Source organism: Artemia sp. Qi Xiang Cuo, chromosome 5 (assembly GCF_049724085.1).
Source record: "Artemia sp. Qi Xiang Cuo chromosome 5, ASM4972408v1, whole genome shotgun sequence".
NCBI classification, from domain to species: domain Eukaryota; kingdom Metazoa; phylum Arthropoda; class Branchiopoda; order Anostraca; family Artemiidae; genus Artemia; species Artemia sp. Qi Xiang Cuo.
This window is the reverse complement of record NC_142798.1, coordinates 52,702,166-52,729,136: the sequence shown is the minus strand read 5'-3', so window position 1 is coordinate 52,729,136 and position 26,971 is coordinate 52,702,166. Positions and strand designations below refer to the sequence as shown.

The 26,971-nt window shown below is 33.7% G+C and overlaps 1 protein-coding gene across 1 annotated transcript in view; it reads right to left on the bottom strand.

Moving 5' to 3' along the window:
• ppan (Brix domain-containing protein peter pan) overlaps nt 1-26,971 on the bottom strand; it is a 68,369-nt gene that overhangs the window by 7,331 nt on the left and 34,067 nt on the right. Inside the window, exons 4-5 of the mRNA XM_089089700.1 lie at nt 10,151-10,354; nt 2,283-2,750 (exon numbers count right to left, since the gene is read on the bottom strand). Coding sequence (XP_088945826.1) covers nt 2,283-2,750; nt 10,151-10,354 — 672 coding nt within the window. The remainder of the gene's footprint in view (nt 1-2,282; nt 2,751-10,150; nt 10,355-26,971) is intronic.

Sequence of the window (26,971 nt, the reverse complement as noted above, 5' to 3'; positions counted from 1 at the left end):
TAATAAAAGCTGAAAAGTACATGCTTCTTTTGACACAACACTGAATGAGTTCTAAGGGGAACGGCTAAACAAAAGAGATTCAGCACATTACAAATGCCTGGACATCAGACAATTTTCACCAATATGCTGCAATATCTATTTTAATAACAACGTACAGACAAAATAATTTAAAAAACCGAACGGTCAATCAAGACAAATTTAGAGGAATATTTACGATATGGACAATTTTAACATCTGTGCTTATAGTACATATTCTTTCTTTAACGCTTTTAATTTTTTAGGTAGCCACTATAAAAACACCATTGAAAAGTCATCGCAGCACCAAGCCACCTGAGATAAACATAGCTGCGTAGACTCCTCACCTATCTGTTCAAATCTCCAGTCTTTGCTCCTTCCTATGAGGTTCTTATTTCCTTTCAATCGTTTTCCACTTTGAAGGCGAAAAAAATACTGACGTTTAGTTCCCTCTACGCTGGCGACGCTGCTGAGTAAAATCTTTGTCACGTTTCTCAAGAACTCTCCTTAGCCATTTCTAGTCCTACTTTTAGCTTGGTCCCAAATGGATCACCAAAAAGCCCGACTTTGGAAACCCACTATCTTTCATCCGTCAAGCAATACATAACGATCTTAACCTTTCTTCTAAATGGACCTAGTAGTTTGACCAACACATTTTTCTTGCAGCTTATTGTTTGATATGCGGCCATCCAAAAGAGTACCTAAAGCTGTTCCTCTGTAAATCATTTAGCAAATGTCTCTCTGCAAAATAAAAAGTTGCAGTTCCTCTGCAACCTTTAAAAGTGCCAACGTTTCAGAACCACATGCAACCACTGTCACTGTGTGTCTTCCAGAATTCTAATCTTAGTACCTTTCTATTATTCAAAATGCTTTTCAGCTGCGGGAATACACCCTGCACCTTGGCTATTCTAATTATTAGATCTTCAATGCATCAACCATGCTCAGTAATGCTGTTATCTAGGAAAGTACCACTGACCAGTCGGTCAATCTTCTCCTCAGCTAACATCACCTCTTCCTCTTCATTTATTCTTATTTTAAACGACTTAGTCTTCTCAACATTAATCTTCATATCATCTCTTGCACCATTAAATCTCAAAATCTCCCTAAATCCGTTCATTTCGCTCGCATTTTTATCTAGGGCACTCGAACCATCTGGATAGTCTAAGTGTCGAAGAGTTTTACCTTCCCATTTGATACAACTTTCTCTCGTAGCCTTTACTCTATTTATTGAGATAAAACATCTTCTACCCTTTATAGAACCACAACGTTCTTCCTTAAAAGCTATCTATATCATCTCTTAGTCTAAAAAGTACCGTTGCGTTAAGTAATTTCGTTTCTACAGAAATTAAGCTATTGCCCCTAGAATTGTTACACTCAATCTTATCACATTTCTTTATAAGGGGTTTAACCATGTTTTCCCAAGATCACTAAGTCCTTCACCTTTAGCACATATCATATTTATAAATTCATTATCTTATCTCTAACTTCACAGCCCTAAAGTTTGAAAAATCCGTTCACCTTACTATTAGCATTTGAATCTGTACTATCTTTTAATCCTTTTAGTCTCGTATCTAACTCCTCCTTACTGATAATCATTTTCGTCCTTCACTTCCAAATTAACGCAAAGTCTCCCATTATTTTCTATAGTATTTTTTTCAAAATTATCACAGTTTAATATAATTCTCAGAATGTTCTGCTCACCTCTCCTTCTCACTTTATTTAGCAATAATTGAGAGCCCTAACCTAACTTAACCTGACACACGTCTGGACTGACTACTCCCTCTCAATTTCTTAATATACAATATCTTATGGTTGGCACTTTCCAGATCCATGACAATTTTACCAGCAGAGTCTATTTCACATCTCCTTAATTTACATTCTAATTCCTTTTCTACTTCCCTCTTATTCTCTTAAGATCCACGACTCAGAAATTTCTTATACAAACACGCCCCTCTTCTACGCAGCTTAAAGCTTTCTCTCTGATATTCCTAACTTGCTTCCTTTCATTCCTCCCTAAAATCAAACATAAATCAAACATAGCAGATATATGTAAATATATTCATTCTAATAATAGCCAAAAGGCTTTTGGCTATTAAAAGACAGTCACTTTTGATGACGGGTTGAAAAATTAAACTTAATCACTCCTCTTCCCATGTCTTACAAAAATATTTGTGCGATCAAAAATTGAAACTCTGTTGTATAGACTGTAAAACAAACACTAACGTAAAAAAAAGTCTGGAATTAAAGCTGAGAAAGTTCCAGCTTACCTGAATCTTTCTTCGCTTTTCTTTCAGTTTCTTTCTTTGCTCTCGACGCTGTCTAATCAATTTCTTCTCTTCTTCTGTTTTCTTAACAATACTATGATACAGCACCTCACCATCCATCACACCTTCTTCAACTTTAACTAGTTTCATTGTCATTCTTGGACCCAGTTCTACCATCCGGACAGCAGATTGTTGTCCTAACTTACCCCCTCTGGAGGAAAGTGTTTGCGGCAATATTGTTTGATTCCCTGGTTCATCTTCACCCTCACTCTCGGACAGTGTTTCTTTTGTAAGAAATTCAGAAATATCATCCAAGCAGGATAAGTCCGGAATTTTGCTCTTTACAATTTTTTTGATCGCTTTCGAAACACCAGCCGGGGCAATTTTTATGGAATAATGTCGAAACTCAATGGTCCCTGTCTCTTCGTCATAGCTGAATAAGACACATCGGCGAATATTCACGAGTTTCAGCTAAAAATAAAAGTGAATACAATATTATCAGACAAAAAGGACCTTTCTAAAGCTAAAGTTATTATCAGTAGGGGTATGGAGTCTGTCCTAATTTACTGCTAAAGAAGCCTGAGTCAGTAGAAATTAAGCCGGAAGTAGAGTCGTTAAAATCTAAGCGTTTGAAGTTTGCTTCAGTGGAAATACAACAAACCTCAACTCCTTGACTCAAATGTTTAGGGTTGTCACATTCATTGATATCTAATACTTCGAGGTTGCCCAACATGGGCACCCCTAACGGGGGGGGGAGGTGCCCCCCCTGGCTGAATGATGCTGCCTTAGTTTTATATTTTTGTTCTGAGATTTCTATTATATAGCATTAAAATTGCCAATTAGATCAGGTTTGCCCCCCCCCCCTGGAATTCAGCTTATATAAGCCCATGTTGCCCAATCGCCTCGAATTGTTCCGGTTAAAACATTTTTTTTTTTTCAGGACTTAAATTAGACTTAGATTTTTAGGAACGACGAGCCACATATATAAAAACCAAAGTAGTCAGAGACGGAGTCATTCAATCAAAAGTTAAACAAAATGGATTCGGTGCAAAAATGCTAAAATTCTAGGAAGACCCCATTTCAGCTTTGGTTATCACAAGGGAACATGGATAAATAGGCAAATTTTACAAAAGATGCATACAATATAATATATAAAAGGATAGAAAAGCTACAGACCCAAAAGAAGCACAAAAAAGGAAGCTAGACAAGATACTAGGAATTCCTATGAGAATACCTACATTTTGCTAGCATTGTGCTTCTACAAAATATTACTTCAAAGATAGGTACATACGCAACCACTGACAGCACAGTGTTACGAGGGGCACCAACTGGCGAGGGGAGGGGATCAATTTAGACAAGTATATTTTTGGTGTTTTTTTTACTGAAAAAATAAATTGCCCCCCCCCCTATAGACATTGAAAAATACATTTTTTTTGTATTTTCATTTAAAAAAATTAACTGGTTTTCAAAAAAAAAAAGAATAGAAAGTAGAAAATAAGTTTTTTCTTGAAAATCTATGAATATAAGTGAAAACAAGGGGCACAAGACGGATTGGGCTTTACATAACATAGATATCAAATTGATCTAAGTTAAAAATGCATAAATGAAAAAAGTCGTTGAGTTGAGGAAAACGAGTCCAAAAGATCAAGTTATAGAAAGCCTAAGCCGTTTTGTGCCCCTTGTTGTCACCTATATTCATAGATCCTCGAGAAAGCAAAAATTTCCAGGTCTATGTTGAATACAAGTCGGGATTTTTTTTTCATTATTATTTTGGTGGCCGGCGTTTACCCTCTCCCCCCCCCCCTCCCCGTGGAAAATAACTCACTCAAGTTTACGCTGTGTAAAATTTAAGAACTCACCAGTTTTTTCGTTAGTTTCTTCATTACTTTAGAAATAAATTTGGGCTATAGATTTGCATATTAGGGGGGGGGGGTTAAAGTATAGAGGGTCTACATGCAAATGTGTTTGGTACAAGTATTCTGCATATTAAATAGATAGACAGAGGAGTGTATTTTAAAGCCAAATATACGGCCATGAACATAGTAAAATAGCATAAATGAAAGGCACAAATAACATAAACTTTGATCAGTGATCATCATAAAACACTTAAATGAAACACTACTTTAACCTGATAATAGTACTTAATAGTTGGAGAAACGTTCATTGAAACAAAAAACACATAACACTTGCAAAAAACAACTTCAATGAAACATTATATTTACTTTATACTGGGATTTTTTTTTTTTTTTAGTTAACGAAATTTCCAGATACCTCGCTATTCTTCTGTAATTTTTAGTGGCCATATACCTAGAAAGAATTTAAGAATTATTTTCTAACTTCAAACTGTCCAAATACTTTACTCCCCCGGTAAATCCCCCCGGAAAGTACCCCTCCCCCCCCCATGGAAAAGAAGGCTTTCCAAATTTGATATTTTTATTTGAGTTTTATTTTTTTAATTTCCGTAGGAGAAAGGAGTTTTGGTACTTGTGTATTATGGGCAACTCACTAAAGTTTACGCTGTGTAAAACTCGAGAACAAACCAGTTTCTTCGTTATTTTTTTCAGCTTAGCGCAAGACAAGTGACAGAATATATGGGAAATATATAATTTGGGCTATATATTTGCACATAAGAGTGGGGGGGGGGTAAAGTATTTGGACAGTTTGAAGTCAGAAAACAATTCTTTCTAGGTATGGCCACTAACAAATTACAGAAGAATAGCGAAGTATCTGTAAATTTTTTTAACTAAAAAAAAAAAAAAAAAAAAAAAAAAAAAAAAAAAAAAAAAAGCATAAAGTAAATATAATGTTTCATTTAAGTGTTTTTTCCAAGTGTTATGTGTTTTTTTCTTTTTTTTTTCAATGACCGATTTTCCAAGTATTAAGTACTATTATTAGGTTAAAGTATTGTTTCATTTGAGTGTTATATGATGATCACTGATCAAAATTTATGTTATTTGTGCCTTTCATTCATGTTATTTTACTATGTTCATGGCCGTATAGTTTGGCTTTAAAATACACTTCTCTATCTATCTATCTAATGTGCAGAATAATTATACCAAACACATTTTGTATGCAGACCCGCTATACTTTACCCTCCCCCCCTCTAATATGCAAATTTATAGCCCAAATTTATATCTAAAGTAACGAAGAACCTAACGAAATAACTGGTTTGTTCTCAAATTTTACACAGCGTAAAACTTGAATGAGTGGCGAATAATATACAAGTACCAAAATTCATTCCCCCTAAGGAAATAAAAAAAAAAATAAAACTCGAGTAAAACTCTCAAATTTGGAAAACCTTATTTTCCCCGGGGGTATTTTCCAGGGGGGGGGGGTAAACACCTAGAACCTATTATTTTAGACTTCCTAGTCTTCCAATTTTATTATTGCTAAATTATATTTATTCGTACCAACAATTTTCTAACTACTATGCCCTATCGGATTCCAATCAGAAACGGTTCGATTTCAAAATCGATTTTGAGTTCCACGTCTATCCTGCGTGGGAAGTAGGCAGACCCAACAAAGACAAGTACAAACATATAAACGAACGCAAATACAGACACACAATTGAAGAAAAATAGAGTCTGAACGAGAGAGAATAAACAGAAATTATTACCGATGATCTTTAATTTCGAACCTGGTAATTCCACTTCCTTTCCATTCCCTTTATTGCAACCTCGTTGTCAGGTATTTTTGCTGTAAGCTTGTCCATTTAAAAAAACATGGTCTTATCTATGATTCAAACCTAGGTTACCACGGTCAAAGACAAGTGGTTTTAATCACTGCGCTATGAAGTCTTGTATAATAGTGTCTGTTTTATCCTTTGTTGCTGTGCCCAACCACCCGTTGTTTTATTTATATGAGGTGGAGCATAGAGGGGAATTTTGGTCTTGTATTATTGTATTGTCATCGGAAGCGCATATACTGATAAAATTTGGAAGTAACTGAACATCCGGAATTGGTCGAAAGATGGTTCATAAATTTAACAACTCTATGTGACAAGCGCAAAACAAGAAAAAAACAAGGTTTTTATTGAGGTTTTTACAATCAAATTGTACCATTTAGTTGGGTAGCGCTAGATGAGATGGGATTTGTTGTTTTTTTTCTCTCAAGAGATGGCCTTGACTTTCCTCTCGTATCAGTTTCCCATACTCTTTGGTTTGAATCAACTGGACAAGAGTAGTTCGTTTCAATGAAAATTTCTTCTCCTAAGGCAACAGTAACCAGCTTTTTTCTATCATGTACCCTCTGTGAAGGTTTTTCTTTCTGTTGCATACCACGTGGGAAAATAAAGAATAATAAATTCATGACGTTTGCATACCCTTTTTCTTGAATCCACCTCGAATTATTATCGCCTATTGGCGCATTGAAGGGAAGACCCAGGAGGTTTCCCACCCCCGAAAATTGTTCGTAGGATAATGTCTTGCTTGCAGCAGTTGCTTGATTTTTCGTCGAATGCTTTGATAATTTATAGGAACACACATCACTAAAAACCTTATATTTATAAATTTGTGTTTCCTTTTGTGCATCTATTTAGGTTCTACATTTTTAAGATCTACCTCACACAATTAGCCAGGAGTTGTCATTCACCCAGTCACTATATGCTCGAGGCTTCTGTCTCTCTTCATTGCACCAGTTTCACAATTTTTTTCCTGGGTTTCCCAAGTAACTAAGGATCTTTAATGACTATGCATACATCAATATCTAAAGAAAACTCAGCTTTAGCGAACTGTATCAATACATAACCAAGCTCTACAAAGTCGTTCATAAGGTCTATTGGAAAAACATTACTTGTACATAGCAGAATAATTTTCTTTTCTTCCACTTCTTCCAAACTATCTGCCATCGACCAGAACAATCCATGTTTAATGGTAAAAGCAAACGTCTTTGTAGGAGCCATGACCAAGTTCAGCTTCATTTCCTCTTTGATTCTATTTGAGAAAGTCAATTGAATTTTGTTTTCAACTTCTGTTTCTCTAAAGAAACAAAATTTGACCTACTTGCCTGCTGCGAACATATTAATCTATGGAAGTCAGCATTAAAAGAACTAGCTGATGCGGAGCTTCCTTCTATTAACAAAAAAGTGATTCAGACAGTTGAGAGTATCAGGACAGATCCCTCAATATCAAGATGCCGTTGGCGGTCACTGCCTCCTTCAGGAACTTGTATTTTTTTGAAAAGACTTCGTCTTGTCTCCTATCTAGAGAAGCTGTGTGATAAGCTCAATATGAGGTTTCCTAATTCCCAAGCAACAGCATTTCAAAGTCAAATTCTGATACCTCGTTTTATTGTTGATACTGTTAGAAAATTGCAAACCTAAAACCAGTTTTGTTTCTTTGAGGCTAATCTCCTTGATGAGCTGACTGCGTTGCAAAGTAATTTGAACGTCTGTAGGGAAATTTCATCGTTCCTATAAAGTTTATAAGTCTGTTTTTGTGCAAAAGAAATTTTTTTTCATCTATACATTTACTTTTGATTGTATATGAGATCATTTAATTTCAACTTGGAATCGAATTTCAGCTGGATCCAGAGATTTTCAGCTAAATCCCTAGGTCGTGACACAAAACAGATATACTCTCTTATGATAATCAGAAACCAAAAAGCCTATGATTTTAACAGTAACCTGGAGAAATACTGGCTTTAGTTACCTGCTGCATAACCTCACGTGATGGGCTAACTGTTACGGACACTTACCAATTGGATAGAGTGAGTTTTCTACTAGTCAGCTACAGAATGTAATTTCCAGATTCTACCTATTTAAATCCTGGGGCAAAAACTATTCCCAAGTAAAACGTAAAACACTAATTTTTCTATAGTGTGAAATCAAGAAAACAGGAAGTGAGTCCTTTTGTTTCAGGACGATCAATCCTACTCAAAACTGAAGCTTCTCCAAACATGACAGTTCAATTAGCAATAATATTACTAACATAATTAGAAATGGTTAATATAGTTATTACAATTTTGTAACACTATAAACAATAAAATGAGGTACCAAAACCTCATATTGAGCTTATCACACATCTTCTCTAGATCGGGGACAAGAAAAAGTCTATTCGAAAAAAAAAAAAAATTACAAGTTCCTGAAGGAGGCAGTGACCGATAAAGGCATCTTGGTATTGAGGGATCTCTCCTGTCAGTTTCAGCTGTCTGAATTACTTTTTCTTTAATAGAAGGAAACTTCGCATCAGCCAGTTCTTTATTAACCACATGGTCAATATGATTAATATAAGACATGGTTAATATAACTAACATGGTTAATATGGCCCTTAATCGCTTTACGACGGGACACTAAAAATTTTGGGACCCCAGGTTATCCAGAGAAGACTATTCAGCAGGCCGGGATGTATCACAGACACAGCCCAACTGCTTCCTTTCAAGGAAGAAATTGATGTGAAAACTTTTTTCCACTAAAACATCAGCTCATATCGTTTTGGTCAAATTCCTCTCTTTGTTTCAAGACCACATGACAGACACGTAGGCATAGGACTCTATCTGATCATCCTCAAAAGAAAAGATATAAGAGCAATTACTTGTCTGGAGCTGTACGTCAATTGTCTGGAGCTGTACGTCAATTTGGGATGACCTTCAAGGGGGGGGGGGATTATCCCACTGAAGTTACTTGTCAATTCCATCAAATGATAGTTCAGGACTAGCGAGAATTTATTATAAGCTTGTTGCTGCAAAACCTGTTATAAAAAGAGTGATATTCTAATTTCAATATTTTGATATAAATATTCTAATTGAATATTTTCAATGCTACAATTCGTTACTTTCCAAGTTGGGATTGATTCTGACGAAGGCTCTCTAGTACTTGCCAAGCTTTAATCGACCTGGAATAAGTCTTTTAGGTATCAAATTGTTACATTGAACGGAGAACTTTCTTCAAAACAACATACAAACACTCAAACCATCAAATTTCTCATAATGTGGATTATTATTTGGTTTCAAGTATCCGTATCTGATTTCGAGAGGTCTGTTTTTGTCCAAGGTAAATTATTATCCTGAACTAATTAAACTTTCTGGTTCTAATAGTTACTGCCATTCAGACGCTCTAAAAGGCCATTAAATTCATTTACTCCTCTCACCAAAAATTTTCTTTTGAGCCACCTTTTATTACAAGAAGATATCAAATATGCCACAACTTCAATGATTTCTTTGTTTTATCCTTATTTTAGAGATAGCCTACATATTTTTTATAGAAAATCTTAACATTTCCTTTGTTACTATGATTAGCCTCCCTGGCTCAAATTATTCTGCAGCCAGTTGTCGTTCTTATAACTACAAGATCATGCTTTTTACTGAACAGATTAGGCACACCCACGGAATCTGTCACGGGCACGTGGGACGTGGCAAGCTCGTTAAAACTAGTAAACAAGCAGTGTATTATAAGAAAATCATCGGAAAAATATGGAAGGTATCACCAAAAACTTATGGTCCACACTCCACCACGGAAGTGTCCGATCAAAGTCGTCTTAACTCTAATCCAATTAAAAAACTTATTTTCAGGATTGGTAATTTTTTTGGAGTGAGGGGGGGGGGTATATTTGCTTTAACAAATTTAAATTTGTTAAAATTTGTGTCTTTTGTCCCTAACATTTACAATATACGTCTTTGTGTTTTATTTTTTTGTTCTTTGTCGAATATACACTTTCTACGCCTAGCACGTTTAAAAATCTATCACATTTATACATTAATATTCTTTGAAGATCATACTAGGAGATATTTTTTGCGTCATTCAACGCACCTTCAAAGCGATTCTTTTTTTTGGCAAAATTTCGCAAAATTACCACATACACAGTGCGCGCATGACGACCACAACATCTTTAACTATGACCTCCGTAACTTAGATTATTCTAGTGCTGTAAACATACCTTCACGACATTAATAGAAGGGAACATGTTTTGAAACATGGAAGACATGACTTTGACATGCATCTCTTCTGACCCTCCAAAGTTGTTGAGAATCACCAAAGGATGAGTCTTAAACTGTAAATCATACGTATTCTGCCTTCTCTGCAGGGATGTTATGTCCTTAGCCAAAGAATATCCGAGAAGTCTGAATGTCAGAGTAGGGCCCTATCAAACGAAAAATACATTAAAGAAAGGTTGTTGAAAATAATTTAGTCAATAGGCAAGGCCGTACCCAGAGGGGGAGGGGGTTGAACCCCTCCCGAAATGTTTTTTTGACTGGCAAAAACGTATCGAAAATGGATATAAAAAAATTTTGTATGCGTTTTTTTTGTGTAAACTCCCTCCCTCCGAAAAAAATCTTTGAATGAAACCCCCATCCGAAAAAAAATCTTTGAATAAAACCCCCATCCGAAAAAAATCCTGGGTACGGCCTTGTTCATAGGGTAGCTCAAAAGTACCATATCATAGGAATATAACTAACAGAATACATATTGATTCGAATAGGATTCGAAACGTTTCTTTAATTTTAGCAGTTTTCAAGCGAAATCTGAATATTACGCGAATACCTCTATCTCATCAATTCCTTATAATAACTCCTTAAAAAGCGCAACTTGGGATTTCTGAGGCACTTCAAAGCTTCTGGTAGGATTTGCCCCCCTCCCCGAAAATTTCCTGACAGCGCTCAGGTATATATATACATAACTATATATATATATATATATATATATATATATATATATATATATATATATATATATATATATACTCTATATACATATTGCATAACTCCCTTCAAAGTTCCTACCGAAATCTGATGCCAACTCACATGTTGGCAACTCGAAGCTCTTTTGAATGATTCCCTTTATGGTATATTAATGCCCAAACATATCATGTATTAAGTTGCATTTTGTCAACAATCTTGGTATGCTCCCACAATTAAAATAATTTGATATACAGCGGCCGCAGAAAATATTCTTCGTAGAGTAAGTCTCCGTTATAGACAACCAAGAATGAAATCCAAGTTACATTCTCTATCTTAAATAGCCTTTTAACGACATCCAATCACTAGGGAAAGGACTAAACCACTCAACGCACCTGAGCAAGAGATAATCTCATTACGATTCGTTAAACTTTGAAGCCAATTGCTGCTAAGATTGTGTTTAACCATTTCAAAGGTTCTAGCTGCACATTTAGTAAGTAAAAAAATATATAGTATGATTGCATTCTGCTCCAGTAAAACCATCTTCACAAAAACATCCATGAATAAGGGAAGCAGGAGGGGAAATAAACCTGAATATGTTGATCCCAAGGCTGGTCTCTAGAGATTAGAAGCTAAACTAATATACAGAACTACTAGCATTGTTTTTCTAGCTTCGGTCACATAGATTTTTACACCTTATTTTACAAATTGGTTCCCTGTACAACTGCATCTTGAAAAATAGCTTAATGAATACAAACTCACTGATGACATAGCTATAATCACTCATCTAAAGAATATGATGAGCGTAAGACCAAGGAAGCGGCAAGAGCCTTTACACGGGGTTGACAGGTAAACGCTAGCGAAATTAAATCTGCGTCTAATAATGTAATAGCCATGGTAGCAACAGGTATTAAATTTGAGACATTGGGACTGAAGAAGCGGGTGGATTCAAGTACCTAGGCAGCAATCTAACTTGAGGTGGGAGTTAAGGCAGAAAGCAGAGAGATCATCCTTTATACTGCATAAACAGGCGTAGGATCCTATAAATATCAAAATTTAGGGAGAAGCAGGAAGTTCTCCCAAAAGCATAAACTGCAACTGAACTATAAAAATGTTCTTTCCAAATTAGTCTGTAGGTGCAAATCATGGAGTTTTTAGCAAAGGTGCAAATCATAGAGTTTTTTCAAAGTTGCCGGAAAAGACTATTTGACTTCGAAATCCCTGTCCCCAAAGAATAGTGACCAGTAGTTGGGGTGATACAGTGCCAAACTTTCAGGCCAAGATCCTGACCGGGCTTGTATGTAGAAGTAGCGAAATCCAACTACGGAAATAGCGATATTGTTAACACATGAATCAAGTAAAACAAGGATAATTCCCTTTATCACGCTTAGTGCTGGGTTTATCTAGGGTTTTAGAATACGGATCAACATTTAATGAAAAACACTTATCAACACTGGACATGGCACGGGATCGTTCAAAGTGGGGGCCAATCATTCCTGTATCTTAGTAGCTTAGACACAGGTTTTTCCACACTTAGAGGCGCATAAAACAGCAACGGTAGACTTAACCGATTCTGTACCTGGGACTAGAGCTCATTCAGGGTAGCTTCAAGACCATTAGAAGTGAAGTTATTAAGTATAAAAATGTTTATACTGATTCAATCCCTATTTCTTGTGGAGTTCTGCAGGGTACACTTTTAGGTCCTTTACTACTTTTGGTAATGATCAAGGCTTGCTAATGAATCAGCCGATCGATAAAAGTTTGTGGATGATATGTCATTGTTCGAAAGGTGCAAAAGAAATATTAACAGCAGTGCAATGGACATTCTCGAAGACGTTGCAACTTGCAAGAGAAGCAGCCCAGTCAAAAATGAATTATGAAAAATCTAATATTTATGACCCTCAGTTTTCTTAAATCAAAGCCATCGTTTACAACTTCAATACTTAATGAAATAATTACAACAAAAACTAAATTTTTAGGGGTTACACGAGCAATTTGAAATGGGAGGGCCACGTTTGTTCTACTATTAAACAGGCTGGTGCATCTCTGTCTCTGCTTAAGCTATTTGCTAAATTTTCTTGCCCAAAAGCACATATCCTCCGCCTTTACATATCTTTCATCTGTCCACTGCTTGAGTATGCTTACCCGGTATGGTATTTTGACCTTGCGGTGGATCAAACCGACAGGCTAGATATTATCCAAAAGAGGGCCCTGAGAATTATTTATGATCGAGACAAAGTTTCTTAAATTCTCCTTCTCAAGGAATTTCGTATCCCAACCTTGGCAGCCCGACGTGTTACTCTGCACCAAATTTAGGAATAATCGGCATCTTAACCCACGTTTTCAAAATCTGCTCCCATCCTCTTATCGCCCACCAAAGCCCCATTTACTTCGATCAAAAGCACAAAAAATTACGGTTCTAAATCATATCATTGCAAGAATTGAGTGTTATAGAAAGAGCTTTGTGCCTGCGTTTGTTGAAATCCTAAATAAATAAAAATTGTACTCTTATCTTACAATGTGACAGTTTGATTGCTTGCGTTTTTAAATGACAGGTCAGTCGGGACCATCATTACATGTTTTTATAATGTACCTGACAAAAGAAGACAAATTCGGTAGTTGAATATTCGTGAAAGTTCGCTTGTAAATAAAGTGTCATTCAAGACCTATCACCTCTTTCTCCAGGGACCGACCTAGTGTGTTGCGCTCTCTTTCCCTCCTTGGAAAACCAGGTGGGGCCCAACACCATATAACGTGTAGGAAGCGTCCTTCATTCATATGGATTAAGTACCCCCTGTATCTCCATCCCTTTACTCTGATCTCGCTGGTTACCAGTGGCTGTTCGGTATCTGCCCTTATCTAAGCATTATCCAATCTATCGGTCCAGTGGATCGCAAGGATTTGACGTAGGCAACTGTTTTCGAAGGTAATCGTTTCGTTGCATTCTTTCAAAGGCTTCATGACTTAAATCCATACATGAGTACAGAGAGTATATTACTCCTACTAGGCTGAGTTTCAGCTTCTGGGAGTAATTTCTGGATTTCTAAACGTTACTCAGCTTAGAAAATGCTGCACCTGCATACGCTATATGCAGCATGACTTCTCTGTCGCAGTTCCCATCTTGGGTAACTCTGCTGTCAAGATATTTGAATTCTCATACCTCAAGACGGTAGAAAACCTGAGCCAAAGTAAGTATGCACTGTATACCCTTTTTTCTAGCAACCCAGGAAGCACAAAGATGAACAACTTCGTTTTAAGGGTATCTTATTTTCTGTCCTTTTTAATTGAACCTGTATTCTACGTCAGAAACGGTAGATTTTTTACATACCTGCGGCATCCTACATAATCTTAAATAAGGACTCAATTCTGATGAACGCATTGTCATAGAAACTTCAAAAAGGGCTCATTCGATTGGAAATTGAAATGGCTAGTGCCCTTTTTAATAGTCGAAAGTAATTGAAAAGTAACTAACACCCCTTCCACACCTACCATTTCCCCAAACACATCCAATAAAGATTTTGAGATAGCCATTTTGTTCCACGCAGTTTAAACTTCAGGAAATTATACCTTTGAGCAGGACACTCCCCCCACAGTCTTCAGGGCAAAAGTTTTAAGTTATGCCCCGAGGGCATATAAGGTTTTTATTGAAATCTTTGTTGTACAAACTTGAAAAAAAGGTCATTCGATTGGAAATTCAAAGGGCTAGTGCCCTTTTTAATAGTCAAAAGTGATTTGAAGGCAACTAACCCCCCCCCCCTCCTCTCACGCCTATCTTTTCTCCAAACATATCCAATCAATATTTTAGATATTCATTTTATTCAACGTAGTTGAAAGTTTTGGAAATTATGTCTCTAAGGATGACCACCACCCCCCCAACAGCCCTCAGGGCAAGGTTGTAAGTTATGCCCTGGGGGCGTATAAGGTTTTTATTGAAAGCGTAGAAACTTCAAAAGGGCTCCTTCAACTGGAAATTGAAAGGGCTAGTGCCTTTTTTAATAGTTGACAGTGATTGGAGAGCGACTAACGCCCCTCTCACGCCCACTATTTCCAAAACACATCCAATAAAAATTTTGAGATATCCATTTTGTTCAACGTAGTTGAACGTTCTGGAAATTAGGTCTTTTAGTATGATAACTTCCTCAGAGACTTCAGTTCAAGGGTTGTAAGTTATGCCCTGGGGGCATATAAGGTTTATATAGAAAGTTGTTGTATTAATCATAGGCAGCACGATCGCGCTGCCTAAGTAAAGAACGGGGAAACTCGAGAACAAAAAGACAAGAAACGGGGACTAAATAAAGAGGAGGACACTCCCCCACAACCCTCAGGGCAAGGGTTTTAAGTTATGCCATTGGGGCATATAAAAACGATGTTGGCACAATGTAATATTTATTAATTTTTTCCTTTAGAGCAGGGTACTTCGTATCGAAGAAGTTGTCGTAGAAACTTCGAAGAGGGTTCATTCAATTGGAAATTGGAGTGGATTGTGCCCTTTTTAATGGTCGAAAGTGATTGGAAGGCGACTAACACCCCTTCCAAGCCCAGTATTTCCCGTAACACATCCAATCAATACTTTGAGGTAGCCATTTTGTTCAGCGGAGTTGATTTCCAGATAGGAATTATGTTTATGAGGACAGTCCCCCTTAGGGCTAGGGTTGTAAGTTATGCCCTGGGGGCATTTAAGGTTTTTTTTATAGAAGGCGTTGTCGAAGAAACTTCAAAAAAGGCTCATCTGATTTGGAAATTCAAAGGACTAGTGCCCTTTTTAATAGTCGAAAGTGATTGGAGGGCAACTATCCCGCCTCTCACGCCCACCTTTTCCCCAAACACATCTAATCAAAACTTTGAGATTGCCGTTTTATTCGACGTAGTTTTAAGTTCTGGAAATTCGGTCTTTGAGGAGGACAACCCCCCCCCAGCCCTCAGGGCAAGGGTTGTAAACTATACCCAGGGGGCATATAAGGTTTTATATAACGCGTTGTCGCAGAAACTTCAAAAAGGGCTCATTCGATTGGAAATTGAAATGGCTAATGCCCTTTTTAATAGTCGAAAGTAATTGGAAAGTAACTAACACCCCTTCCACGCCCACCATTTCCCCAAACACATCCAATAAAGATTTTGAGATAGCCATTAGTAGAGATGCCCCTATTGATCCGACGAGTTACCCCTGCTGCCACCTACAACTTTTTTACATAGTTTATGTCTGTTTGTTGTCAGTGAGAATGAAAAAAAGGAACTTTGTCACATTTATGTCTGTTTTCATGGATGGTTATGTGTGTTGGTCGATTTATTTGATGTTTTTCATGGATGTTTTATGGTTTTTGTCAGTGAGAATTTGAAAAACAGGAACTTTGTCACATTTATGGATGTTTTTATGGATTTTGTCAGTGATAATTTGAAAAACAGGAATTTTGTCACTTTCATGGATTATAGAGTCATTAACCAAATCGTTTCCGGGCAAAGTTAATGACACTTCCTTCCTGTTGTTGTTCGAGGCAAAGTTAATGACACTTCCTTCTTGTTGTTGTTCGAGGCAGATGTTATGAGTTTCCGGGAAACAGTTAGATCGCGTGTTTCCAGTATTTGTTGTTGTTGCTCGAGCCAAATGTTATGAGTTTCCGGGAAACAGTTAGATTGCTTGTTTCCAGTATTTGTTGTTGTTGTTCGAGGCAGATGTTATGAGTTTCCGGGAAACAGTATTTGTTGTTGTTTCCGAGGCAAATGTCAAGGTCAATGTTGTTGTTGTTTTGGGCAAGCTCCCAGCAAATGTCAAGGGGAACCACGTGGTTAATGGGGTCAATGGTCTCTTTCTCCAGGTGTGTTTTTGGCACGCTCTCAGCTAATGTTATGATCCGAGTATTTGTTGTTGTTGTTGTTTTTGGCACGCTCTCAGCGAATGTTATGATCCAGAAATAGGAAATAGATTGTTTCCGGGCAAAGTTAATTAATGTCTGACAGATGACGTCAAGTTAATTAATGTCTATGGATTTCAACCAGAATTGTTTCCGAGGCAAAGTTTAGATCACACATGGCAGATGATGTCATGATTGATTGAATTGTCTCCGGCGCGAAGTTTATTAATGTCTGGAGTTCTTCCAAAAGAACTGTCTCTGAGCGAATGTTTAGATCTTAGCGCAGGAAGCAGGTTTCCAAATAATTTGACATGCGTCAGCACAGAGATGCCAAGCATGAGGATCTCACTGAAATTACATTTAGGGATAATGTTGGCAAAACCGTTTTAGCCATTTTATGGAATTATTTCGGCGAAACAGTTAGAGACATTATAAAAGATGATTTTAGAAAAGGTTTTAGAAGAGAATTTAATGGTAAAACTCTTTGGTCGTTATAATACACACTTTCCATTTGAGCAGTGCTGTGAGGTCCTCGAACCCAACCAGAAAGGGCTCCAATACCCCCCCAACCAACCCGAACAAATCACCCGCGAATCCCAGTTTCTCAGGGCGTCCCCAGGGCCACCCGCACCCCAAAAGGCCCTCCCCAGACCCCCAAAGGCCCTCCCCGGGCCCCAAAAGGCCCATCGAGCTCCCCAAAGACCACCGGGGTCCCAAAGGCCATCACCCGGTCCCCAAATGTCCCCCCGGCCCCCCACTGTCCCCCAGGCCCTCCCACGGCCCTCCCTCGTTCCCCCAAGGGTCCCTCGGCACCCCCAGGGCCCCCGGACCCCCCAAAGCCCTCCCCCCAATTCCCAAAGGCCCACCGGGCTCCCAATGGACCAAACGGTCTTCAAGGGCCTCTAGACCAACAAAGGCCCTCCCCGGGCTCCCAAAGGACCCACCAGCCCGGGGTGTAGTTTTAGTTAAAAGTATAGTGTTTTAGCTTAGAGTCATAACTTAGAGTTTTTCTTGAAGTTCTAGTTTAGTTTAATTTTAGTTAAGAGTTTGATGTTTTACCTTTGAGTTTAAGTTAGAGTTTTAGTTTGGTGTAGTTTTAGTTAAGAGTTTGTAGTTTTAGATTATAGTCTTAGCTTAGAGTTTAAGTTAGAGTTGTTGTGTAGTTTAGTTTTAGTTAAGAGTTTAGAGTTTTACCTTAGAGTCTTAGCTTAGAGTTTTAGTTAGAGTGGAAGCTTAGTTTAGTTAGATTTAAGAATTTTGAGTTTTAGCTTTGAGTCATAGCCTAGAGTTTTACTTAAAGTTATAGTTTGGCTAAGTTTTAGTTAAGAGTTTTGAGTTTTAGCTTAGAGTCTTAGCTTAGAGTTTTTTTTGCTAGAGTTCTAGTCTAGTTTAATTTTATTTAAGAGTTTTATGTTTTACCTTTGAGTTTCAGTTAGAGTTGTATTTTAGTTTAGTTAAGAGTTTAGAGTTTTTAGCTTAGAGTTTTTGTTGAAGTTCTAGTTTAGTTTAGTTTTAGTTAATAGTTTAGAGTTTTAGATTAGAGTCTTAGCTGAGAGTTTTTGTTAGAGTTCTACTTTAGTTTAATTTTAGTTAAGAGTTTGATGTTTTACCTTTGAGTTTCAGTTAGAGTTCTAGTTTAGTTTAGTTTTATTTAAGAATTTAGAGTTTTTAGATTAGAGTCGTAGCTTAGAGTTTTTGTTGAAGTTCTAGTTTAGTTTAGTTTTAGTTAATAGTTTACAGTTTTAAATTAGTATTAGCTTAGAGTTTTTGTTAGAGTTCTAGTTTAGTTTAATTTTATTTAATAGTTTATGGTTTTATATTAGTCTTAGATTAGAGTTTTTTTTGTTATATTTATTGTTTAGTTTAATTTTATTTAATATTTTGATTTTTTTACCTTTGAGTTTCAGTTAGTTTTAGTTTAGTTTTAGTTAAGAGTTTGGTGTTTTACCTTAGAGTCTTAGCTTAGAGTTTTAATTTGAGTTCTAGTTTAGTTTAGTTTTAGTTAAGATTTTAGAATTTTAGCTTAGAGTTTTTTTGTTAGAGTTCTAGTTTAGTTTAATTTTAGCTAAGAGTCTGATTTTTTACCTCTGAGTTTCAGTTAGAGTTCTAGTTTAGTTTTAGTTAAGAGTTTGGTGTTTTACCTTAATGTCTTAGCTTAGAGTTTTTTTTAGAGTTCTAGTTTAGTTTAGTTTTAGTTAAGAGTTTAGAGTTTTTGTTGAAGTTTTAGTTTATTTTAGTTTTATTTAATATTTTCGATTTTTAGCTTAGAGTCTTAGCTTGGAGTTTTTGGTAGAGTTGAAGTTTAGTTTATTAAAATTTAAGCGTTTAGAATTTTATAATAAATCCTTATTTTAGAGTTTTAGTTAGACCTTTAGTTTAGTTTACATTTAGTTAATATTTTAGAGTTTTAGCTTAGAGACCTAGCTTAGAGTTTTAGTTTAGTTTAGTTTTAGTTAAGATTTCAGAGTTTTAGCTTAGAGTTTTAGCAGAGAGTTTTTGTTAGAGTTCTAGTTTAGTTTAGTTTTAGTTACGAGTTTATAGTTTTAGCATATAGTCTTATCTCAGAGTTTTTGTTAGAGTTATAGTTTATTTTTAGTTAAGATTTTAGAATTTTATATTATAGTATTATATTGGAGTTTTATGTTAGAGTTATAGTTTGTTTTAGTTTTAGTTAATAGCTTATAGTTTTTAGATGAGAGTCATAGCTTAGAGTTTTTTTTAAAGTTCTAGTTTAGTTTAGTTTTAGTTAATAATTTATAGTTTTAGATTAGAGCATTAGCTTAGAGGTTTTGTTAGAGTTGAAGTTTAGTTTAGTAATAGTTAATAGTTTAGAGTTTCAGCATAGAGTATTAGCTTAGAGTTTTTGTTAGAGGTATAGTTTAGTTTACACTTAGTTAAGAGTTTGAAGTTTTACCTTAGAGACCTATCTTATAGTTTCAGTTTAGTTTATTTTTAGTTAAGATTCTAGAGTTTTTTAGCTTAGAGTCTTAGTTTAGAGTTTTTGTTAGAGTTCTAGTTTAGTTTTAGTTAAGAGATTGGTGTTTTACCTTAGAGTTTTTGTTGAAGTTCTAGTTTAGTTTAGTTTTAGATAAGAGTTTAGAATTTTAGCTTAGAGTCTTAGCTTAGAGTTTTTTGTTAGAGTTATAGTTTATTTTAGTTTTAGTTAAGAGTTTAGAGTTTTTAACTGAGAGTCATAGCATAGAGTTTTTGTCGAAGTTCTAGTTTAGTTCAGTTTTAGTTAAGAGTTTAGAGTTTTAGCTTAGAGTCTTAGCTTAGATTTTTTGTTAGAGTTGAAGTTTAGTTTAGTATTAGTTAAGAGTTTTGAGTTTTAGCATAAAGTGTTAGATTAGAGTTTTTGTTAGAGTTCTAGTTTACTTTAGATAGAGTTAAGACTATGGAGTTTTACCCTAGGGACTCAGCTTAGAGTTTTTTTTAGAGCCAAAGTTTAGTTTAGTAATAGTTAAGAGTTTAGAGTTTTAGCATAGAGTCTTAGATTATAGTTTTTGTTAGAGTTCTTGTTTAGTTTAAATATATTTAATAGTTTGGAGTTTTACATTAGAGACATTGCTTAGAAATTTAGTTTAGCTTAGTAATACTTAAGAGTTTAGAATTTTAGCTTAGAGTCTTAGCCTAGAGTTTTTGTTAGAGTTCTAGTTTAGTTTAGTTATAGTTAATAGTTTTGTTTTTTAACATAGAGAATTAGCTTAGAGGTTTATTTTAGTTTATTTTTAGTTAAGATTTTAGAGTTTTAGCTTAGAGTCTTAGCAGAAATTTTTTGTTAGAGTTATAGTTTATTTTAGTTTTAGTTAAGAGTTTAGAGTTTTAGCCTAGAGTCTTATCTCAGAGTTTTTGTTAGAGTTCTAGTTTAGTCTAGTTTTAGTTAAGAGTTTAGTGTTTTAAGCTTAGAGCCTTAGTTTAAATTTTTCTGTTGGATTTCTAGTTCAATTTAGAGTTTTAGCTTAGACTTAGAGTTTTTATTAGAGTTTTAGTTGAGTTTAGTTAGCTAAGAGTTTTAGCACGGAGTCATAGCTTAGTGTGGTTGCCAGATCTCGAGTTCTCTTATAGTTAATCATGTGGTTTTCCAAAAAATAGGCTTACCTTTTTGTTGTAGTATAGATTATCATTAATGTCGATTATATACTCCTATATATTTTTAGTAGCTTAGGTTTTTTTCTATACTTCAATTTTAGAGTTTTTTTATATAATAGTTTAGTGTTATTAGATTAGAGTATTAGTTTAGAGCTTTTGTTGAAGTTTAGTTTAGTTTTGGTTTAGAGTTTTAGCTTAGACTTAGAGTTTTAATTAGAGTTCTAGTTTAGTTTAGTTAGCTAAGAGTTTAGAGTTTTAGCTTAGTCATAGCTTAGAGTTTTTGTTAGAGTTCAAGTTTAGGTTAGTTTTGGTTAAGAGTTTAAAGCTTTACCTTAGAGTCTTAGCTTGGAGTTTTAATTAGAGTTAAAGTTTAGTTTAGTTAATTTTAATAATTTAGAGTTTTATATTAGAGTCATAGCTTAGAGTTTTACTTTAAGTTATAGTTTGGTTAAGTTTTAGTTAAGAGTTTCGAGTTTTATCTGAGTTTTAGCTCAGAGTTTTTGATAGAGTTCTAGTTTATTTTATTTTTAGTTAAGAGTTTATAGTTTTACCTTAGAGTCCTAGCTTAGAGTTTTTGTTAGAGTTCTAGTTTAGTTTAATTTTAGTTAAGAATTTGATATTTTACCTTTGAGTTTCAGTTAGAGTTCTAGTTTAGTTTACTTTTAGTTAAGAGTTTAGCGTTTTAACTTGGAGTCTTAGCTTAGAGTTGTAGTTAGAGTTCTAGTTTTGTTTAGTTTTAGTTAAGAGTTTAGAATTTTAGCTTAGAGTCTTAGGTCAGAGTTTTTGTTAGAGTCCTAGTTTATTTTAGTTTTAGTTAATAGTTTAGAGTTTTACATTTGAGTTTCAGTTAGAGTTCTAGTTTAGTTTAGTTTTAGTTAAGAGTTTAGAATTTTAGCTTAGAGTCTTAGCTCAGAGTTTTTGTTAGAGTCCTAGTTTATTTTAGTTTTAGTTAATAGTTTAGAGTTTTACATTTGAGTTTAAGTTAGAGTTCTAGTTTAGTTTAGTTTTAGTTAAGAGTTTAGAGTTTTTAGCTTAGAATATTAGCTCAGAGGTTTTGTTGAAGTTATAGTTTAGTTTAGTTTTAGTTAAAAGTTTATAGTGTTTGTTATAGTTCTATTTTATTTTAGTATTAGTTAAGAGTTTAGAGTTTTATCTTAGAGTTTTTGTTAGAGTTATATTTTAGTTTAGTTTTAGTTAAGAGTTTTATTTTTTTTACCTTTGAGTTTCAATTAGAGTTCTAGTTTAGTTTTAGTTAAGAGTTTGTTGTTTTACCTTATAGTTTAAGTTAGAGTTCTAGTTTTGTTTTAGTTAGAAGTTTGGTGTTTCACCTTATAGTCTTAGATTAGAGTTTTTTTTTAGGGTTATATTATAGTTTAATATTTATTAAGAGTTTGATTTTGTACCTCTGAGTTTCAGTTAGAGTTCTAGTTTAGTTAAGAGTTTGGTGTTTTACCTTAGGGTCTTAGCTTTGAGTTTTTAGTTAGAGTTCTAGTTTAGTTTAGTTTTGGTTAAGAATTTAGAATTTCAGCTTAGAGTCTTAGCTTAGAGTTTTTAGTTAGAGTTCTAGTTTAGTTTAGTTTTAGTTAAGAGTTTAGTTTTTACCATAGAGTCTTAGCTTAGAGTTTTTGTTGAAGTTTTAGTTTATTTTAGTTTTAGTTAATAGTTTAGAGTTTTATATTATAGTCTTAGATTAGAGTTTTTGTTATATTTGTAGTTTAGTTTAGTTATAGTTAAGAGTTTGGTGTTTTACCGTAGAGTCATAGCTTAGAGTTTTAGTTAGAGTTCTAGTTTAGTTTAGTTTTAGTTGAGAGTTTAGAATTTTAGCTTAGACTCTTATCTTAGAGTTTTGTTAGATTTCTAGTTTAGTTTAGTTTTAGTCAAGAGTTTAGAGTTTTTAGCTTAGATTCATTGCTTAGAGTTCTTGTTGAAGCTATAGTTTAGTTTAGTTTTAGTTAAGAGTTTATAGTTTTAGCTTCGATTTTTAGCTTACAGTTTTTGTTAGAGTTTTAGTTTAGTTTAGTTTTAGTTAAGAGTTTAGAGTTTTAGCTTAGAGTATTAGCTTAGAGTTATAGTTAGAGTTGAAGTTTAGTGCGCTCATGATAAGCTAACCTAATCTAACCTAACTTAAACGTGGAGAAACCAAACTTCTAACCTGACCTAAACTAACCTATAGTTTTGGTATTTCTATGCACTATTGTGTAATTTTGTGGTTATGCTAGTTTGGACTAAACTTCAACTCTAACTAAATCTCTAAGCTAAGATTCTATGCTAAAGCTATAACTCTTAACTAAAACTAAAATAAACAATAACTCTAGCTAAAACTCTTAGCTAAGACTATAATCTAAAACTATAAACTCTTAACTATAACTAAACTAAACGAAACTTCAACCCCAATTAAAACTCTAATCTAATACTTTAAGGTAAAACTCAAAACTCTTAGCTAGAACTAAAATAAACTAACTCTAAATAAAACTATAAGCTAAGACTTTAAGGTAAAACTCTAAACTCTTAACTAAAACTAAACTAAGCTAGAACTCTAAGCTAAGACTCCAAGCTAAAACTCTAAACCCTTAACTATAATTAAACTAAACTTCAACTCTAATTAAAACTCTAAGCTAAGACTCTAAGGTGGAACTATTACCTAAACAAAACTATAAGTTCAAAATCTCTAAGCTATGACTCTATGATAAAACTCTAAACAATTAACTAAACTAAAAATCAACTTCAACAAAAACTCTAAACTATGACTCTATGATAAAACTATAAACTCTTAACTAAAATAAACTATAACTATAACAAAAACTCTAAACTACGACTCTAAGCTAAAAACTCTAAATTCTTAACTATAACTAAACTAAACTTCAACTCTAACTAGAACTCTAAGCTAATACTCTAAGCTAAGAATCTAAACTCTTAACTAAAAATAAAATAAACTAAAACTCTAACAAAAGCTGTAAGCTAAGAATCGAATCTAAAACTATAAACTCTTAACTGAAACTAAACTAAACTATATCTTCAACAAAAACTCTAAGCTATGAATCTAAGCTAAAAACTATAAACTCTTGACTAAAACTAAAATAAACTAGAAATCTAACAAAAACTTTGAGCTAATACTCTAAGATAAAACTCTAAACTCTCACCTAAAACTAAACTAAACTAGAACTCTAACTAAAACTCCAAGCTATGAGTCTACGTTAAAACACCAAACTCTTAACTATTACTAAACTAAATTTCAACTCTAACAAAAACTCTAAGCTAAGACTCTAATCTAAAACTCCAAACTATTAACTAAAACTAAACTAAACTAAAACTTCAAAAAAAACTCTAAGCTAAGACTCTATGGTAAAAACTAAACTCTTAAATAAAACTAAAATAAGATATAACTCTAAGAAAACTCTAATCTGAGAATCTAAGCTTAAATTCTAAATTCCTTACCAAAACTAAACTAAAATACGACTCTAACTAAAAACTTAAAGCTAAGACCCTATGGAAAAACACCAAACTCTTAACTAAACTAGAACTCTAACTGAAACTCATAGGTACAAAATCAAACTCTTAATTAAAATTAAACTATACTAGAACCCTAACAAAAAACTCTAAGCTAAGACTCTAAGGTGAAACACCAAACTCTTAACTAAAACAAAACTAGAACTCTAACTGAAACTCTAATTTAAAAAACCAAACTCTTAACTAAAACTAAACTATAACTATAATTGAAACTCAAATTTAAAAAAAATTAAACTATTAACTAAAATTAAACTAAACTATAACTCTAACAAAAAAACTCAAAGTTAAAACTCTAAACTCTTAACTAAAATTAAACTAAACTATAACTCTAACAAAAACTCTAAGATATTAACTAAAACTAAAGTAAACTAGAACTTCAACAAAAACTCTAAGCTAAGACTCTAAGCTAAAAACTCTAAACTCTTAACTAAAACTAAACTAAACTAGAACTCTAACTGAAACTCAAATGTAAAACTCTAAACTATTAACTAAAACTAAAATAAACTAGGACTCTAACAAAACTCTGATATAATACTATATTATAAATTTCTAAACTACTAACTAAAAATAAACTAACATCGAACTCTAACTACAACTCTCATAAAAGACTCCAAGTTAAAATTCTAATTTCTTAACTATAAGTAAAATAAGCTAAATCTCTACCTGAAACTCAAAGGTAAAATATCAAATTCTTTACTAAAATTAAACTAAACTCGAACTCTAACAAAAACTTTAAGCTAGGACTCTAAGGTAAAACTCTAAACTCTTAACTAAAACTAAACTAGAACTCTAGCAAAAACTCTAAGCTAAGAGTCAGCTAAAACTCGAAACTCTTAACTAAAACTTAACCAAACTATAACTTAAAGTAAAACTCTAAGCTACGACTCTAAGCTAAAACTCTAAATTCTTAAAAGTAACTAAACTAAACATCAACTCTAACTAAAACTCTAAGCTAAGACTCTATGGTAAAACTCTAAACTCTTAACTAAAACTAAACTAAACTTCAACTCTAACAAAAACTCTAATCTAAGACTCTAAGATAAAACTCTAAACTCTCATATAACTACACTAAACTAGAACTCTAATTAAAACTCTAATTCTAAGAAAAAACTCTAAACAAAAACTAAACTAAACTTTAACAAAAACTGTAAACTAAGACTCTAAGCTAAAAACACTATACTCTCAACTAAAACTAAACTAAACTAGAACTCTAGCAAAAACCATAAGCTGAGACCCTAACCTAAAACTCTAAACTCTTAAGTAAAGCTAAAATAGACTAAAACTCTAATCTAAGTCTCTAGGTTAAAACACCAAACTCTTAACTATAACTAAACTAAACTAGAACAAAAACAAACACTATAATCTAAGAATCTAAGCTAAAACTATAAATTCTTAACTAAAACTAAACTAAACTATAACTCTAACAAAAATACTAAGCTAAGACTATAAGCCAAAACTCTAAACTCTTAACTAAAACTTGACTAAACTAGAACTTTAATTAAAACTATAAGTCTAAGCTAAAACTCTAAACTAAACTGGAAATCCAACAGAAAACTTTAAACTAAGACTATAAGCTTAAAAAACTAAACTCTTAACTAAAACTAGACTAAGCTAGAACTCTAACAAAAACTCCAAGCTAAGACTCTAAGCTAAAATTCTAAACTCGCAACTAAAACTAAACTAAAATAGAACTATAAAAAAAACTCTCTGCTAAAACTCTAAGCTAACACTCTAAAATATTAACTAAAACTAAACTAAACTAAAACTCTAAGCTAATTCTCTATGGTAAAACACCAAACTCTTAACTATAACTAAACTAAACTAGAACTCTAACAAAAACTCTAAGCTAAGACTCAAAGCTAAAATTCTAAACTCTTAACTATTACTAAACTAAACTAAAATTCTAAGCTAGGTCTCTAAGGTAAAACTCCAAACTCTTAACTATATGTAAACTAAACAAGAACTCTAACAAAAACTCTAAGCTAAGACTCTATGCTAAAACTCTAAACTCTTAACTATTACTAAACTAAACTTCAACTCTAACAAAAACTCTAAGCTAAGTCCCTAGGGTAAAACTCCATAGTCTTAACTATATCTAAAGTAAACTAGAACTCTAACAAAAACTCTAAGCTAAGACTTTATGCTAAAACTCAAAACTCTTAACTATTAATAAAATAAACTTCAACTCTAACAAAAACTCTAAGCTAAGACTCTAAGCTAAAACTCTAAACTCTTAACTAAAACTGAACTAAACTAGAACTTCGACAAAAACTCTAGGCTATGACTCTCAGCTAAAAACTCTAAACTCTTAACTAAAACTAAAATAAACTAGAACTCTAACAAAAAACTCTAAGCTAAAATTCTAAACTCTTATCTAAAACTAAACTAAACTAGAACTTCAACAAAAACTCTAAGGTAAAACATCAAACTCTTAAATAAAACTAAACTAAACTAGAACTCTAACAAAAACTCTAAACTAAGACTCTAAGCTAAAAAATTCTAAACTATTAACTATAAATAAAATAAAATAAAACTATAATATATGTCTCTGATTTAGAACACAAAACTCTTAACTATGTCTAGACTAAATTATAACTCTAACAAAAACTTATAAATAAGACTCTAGGATTAGTCTCT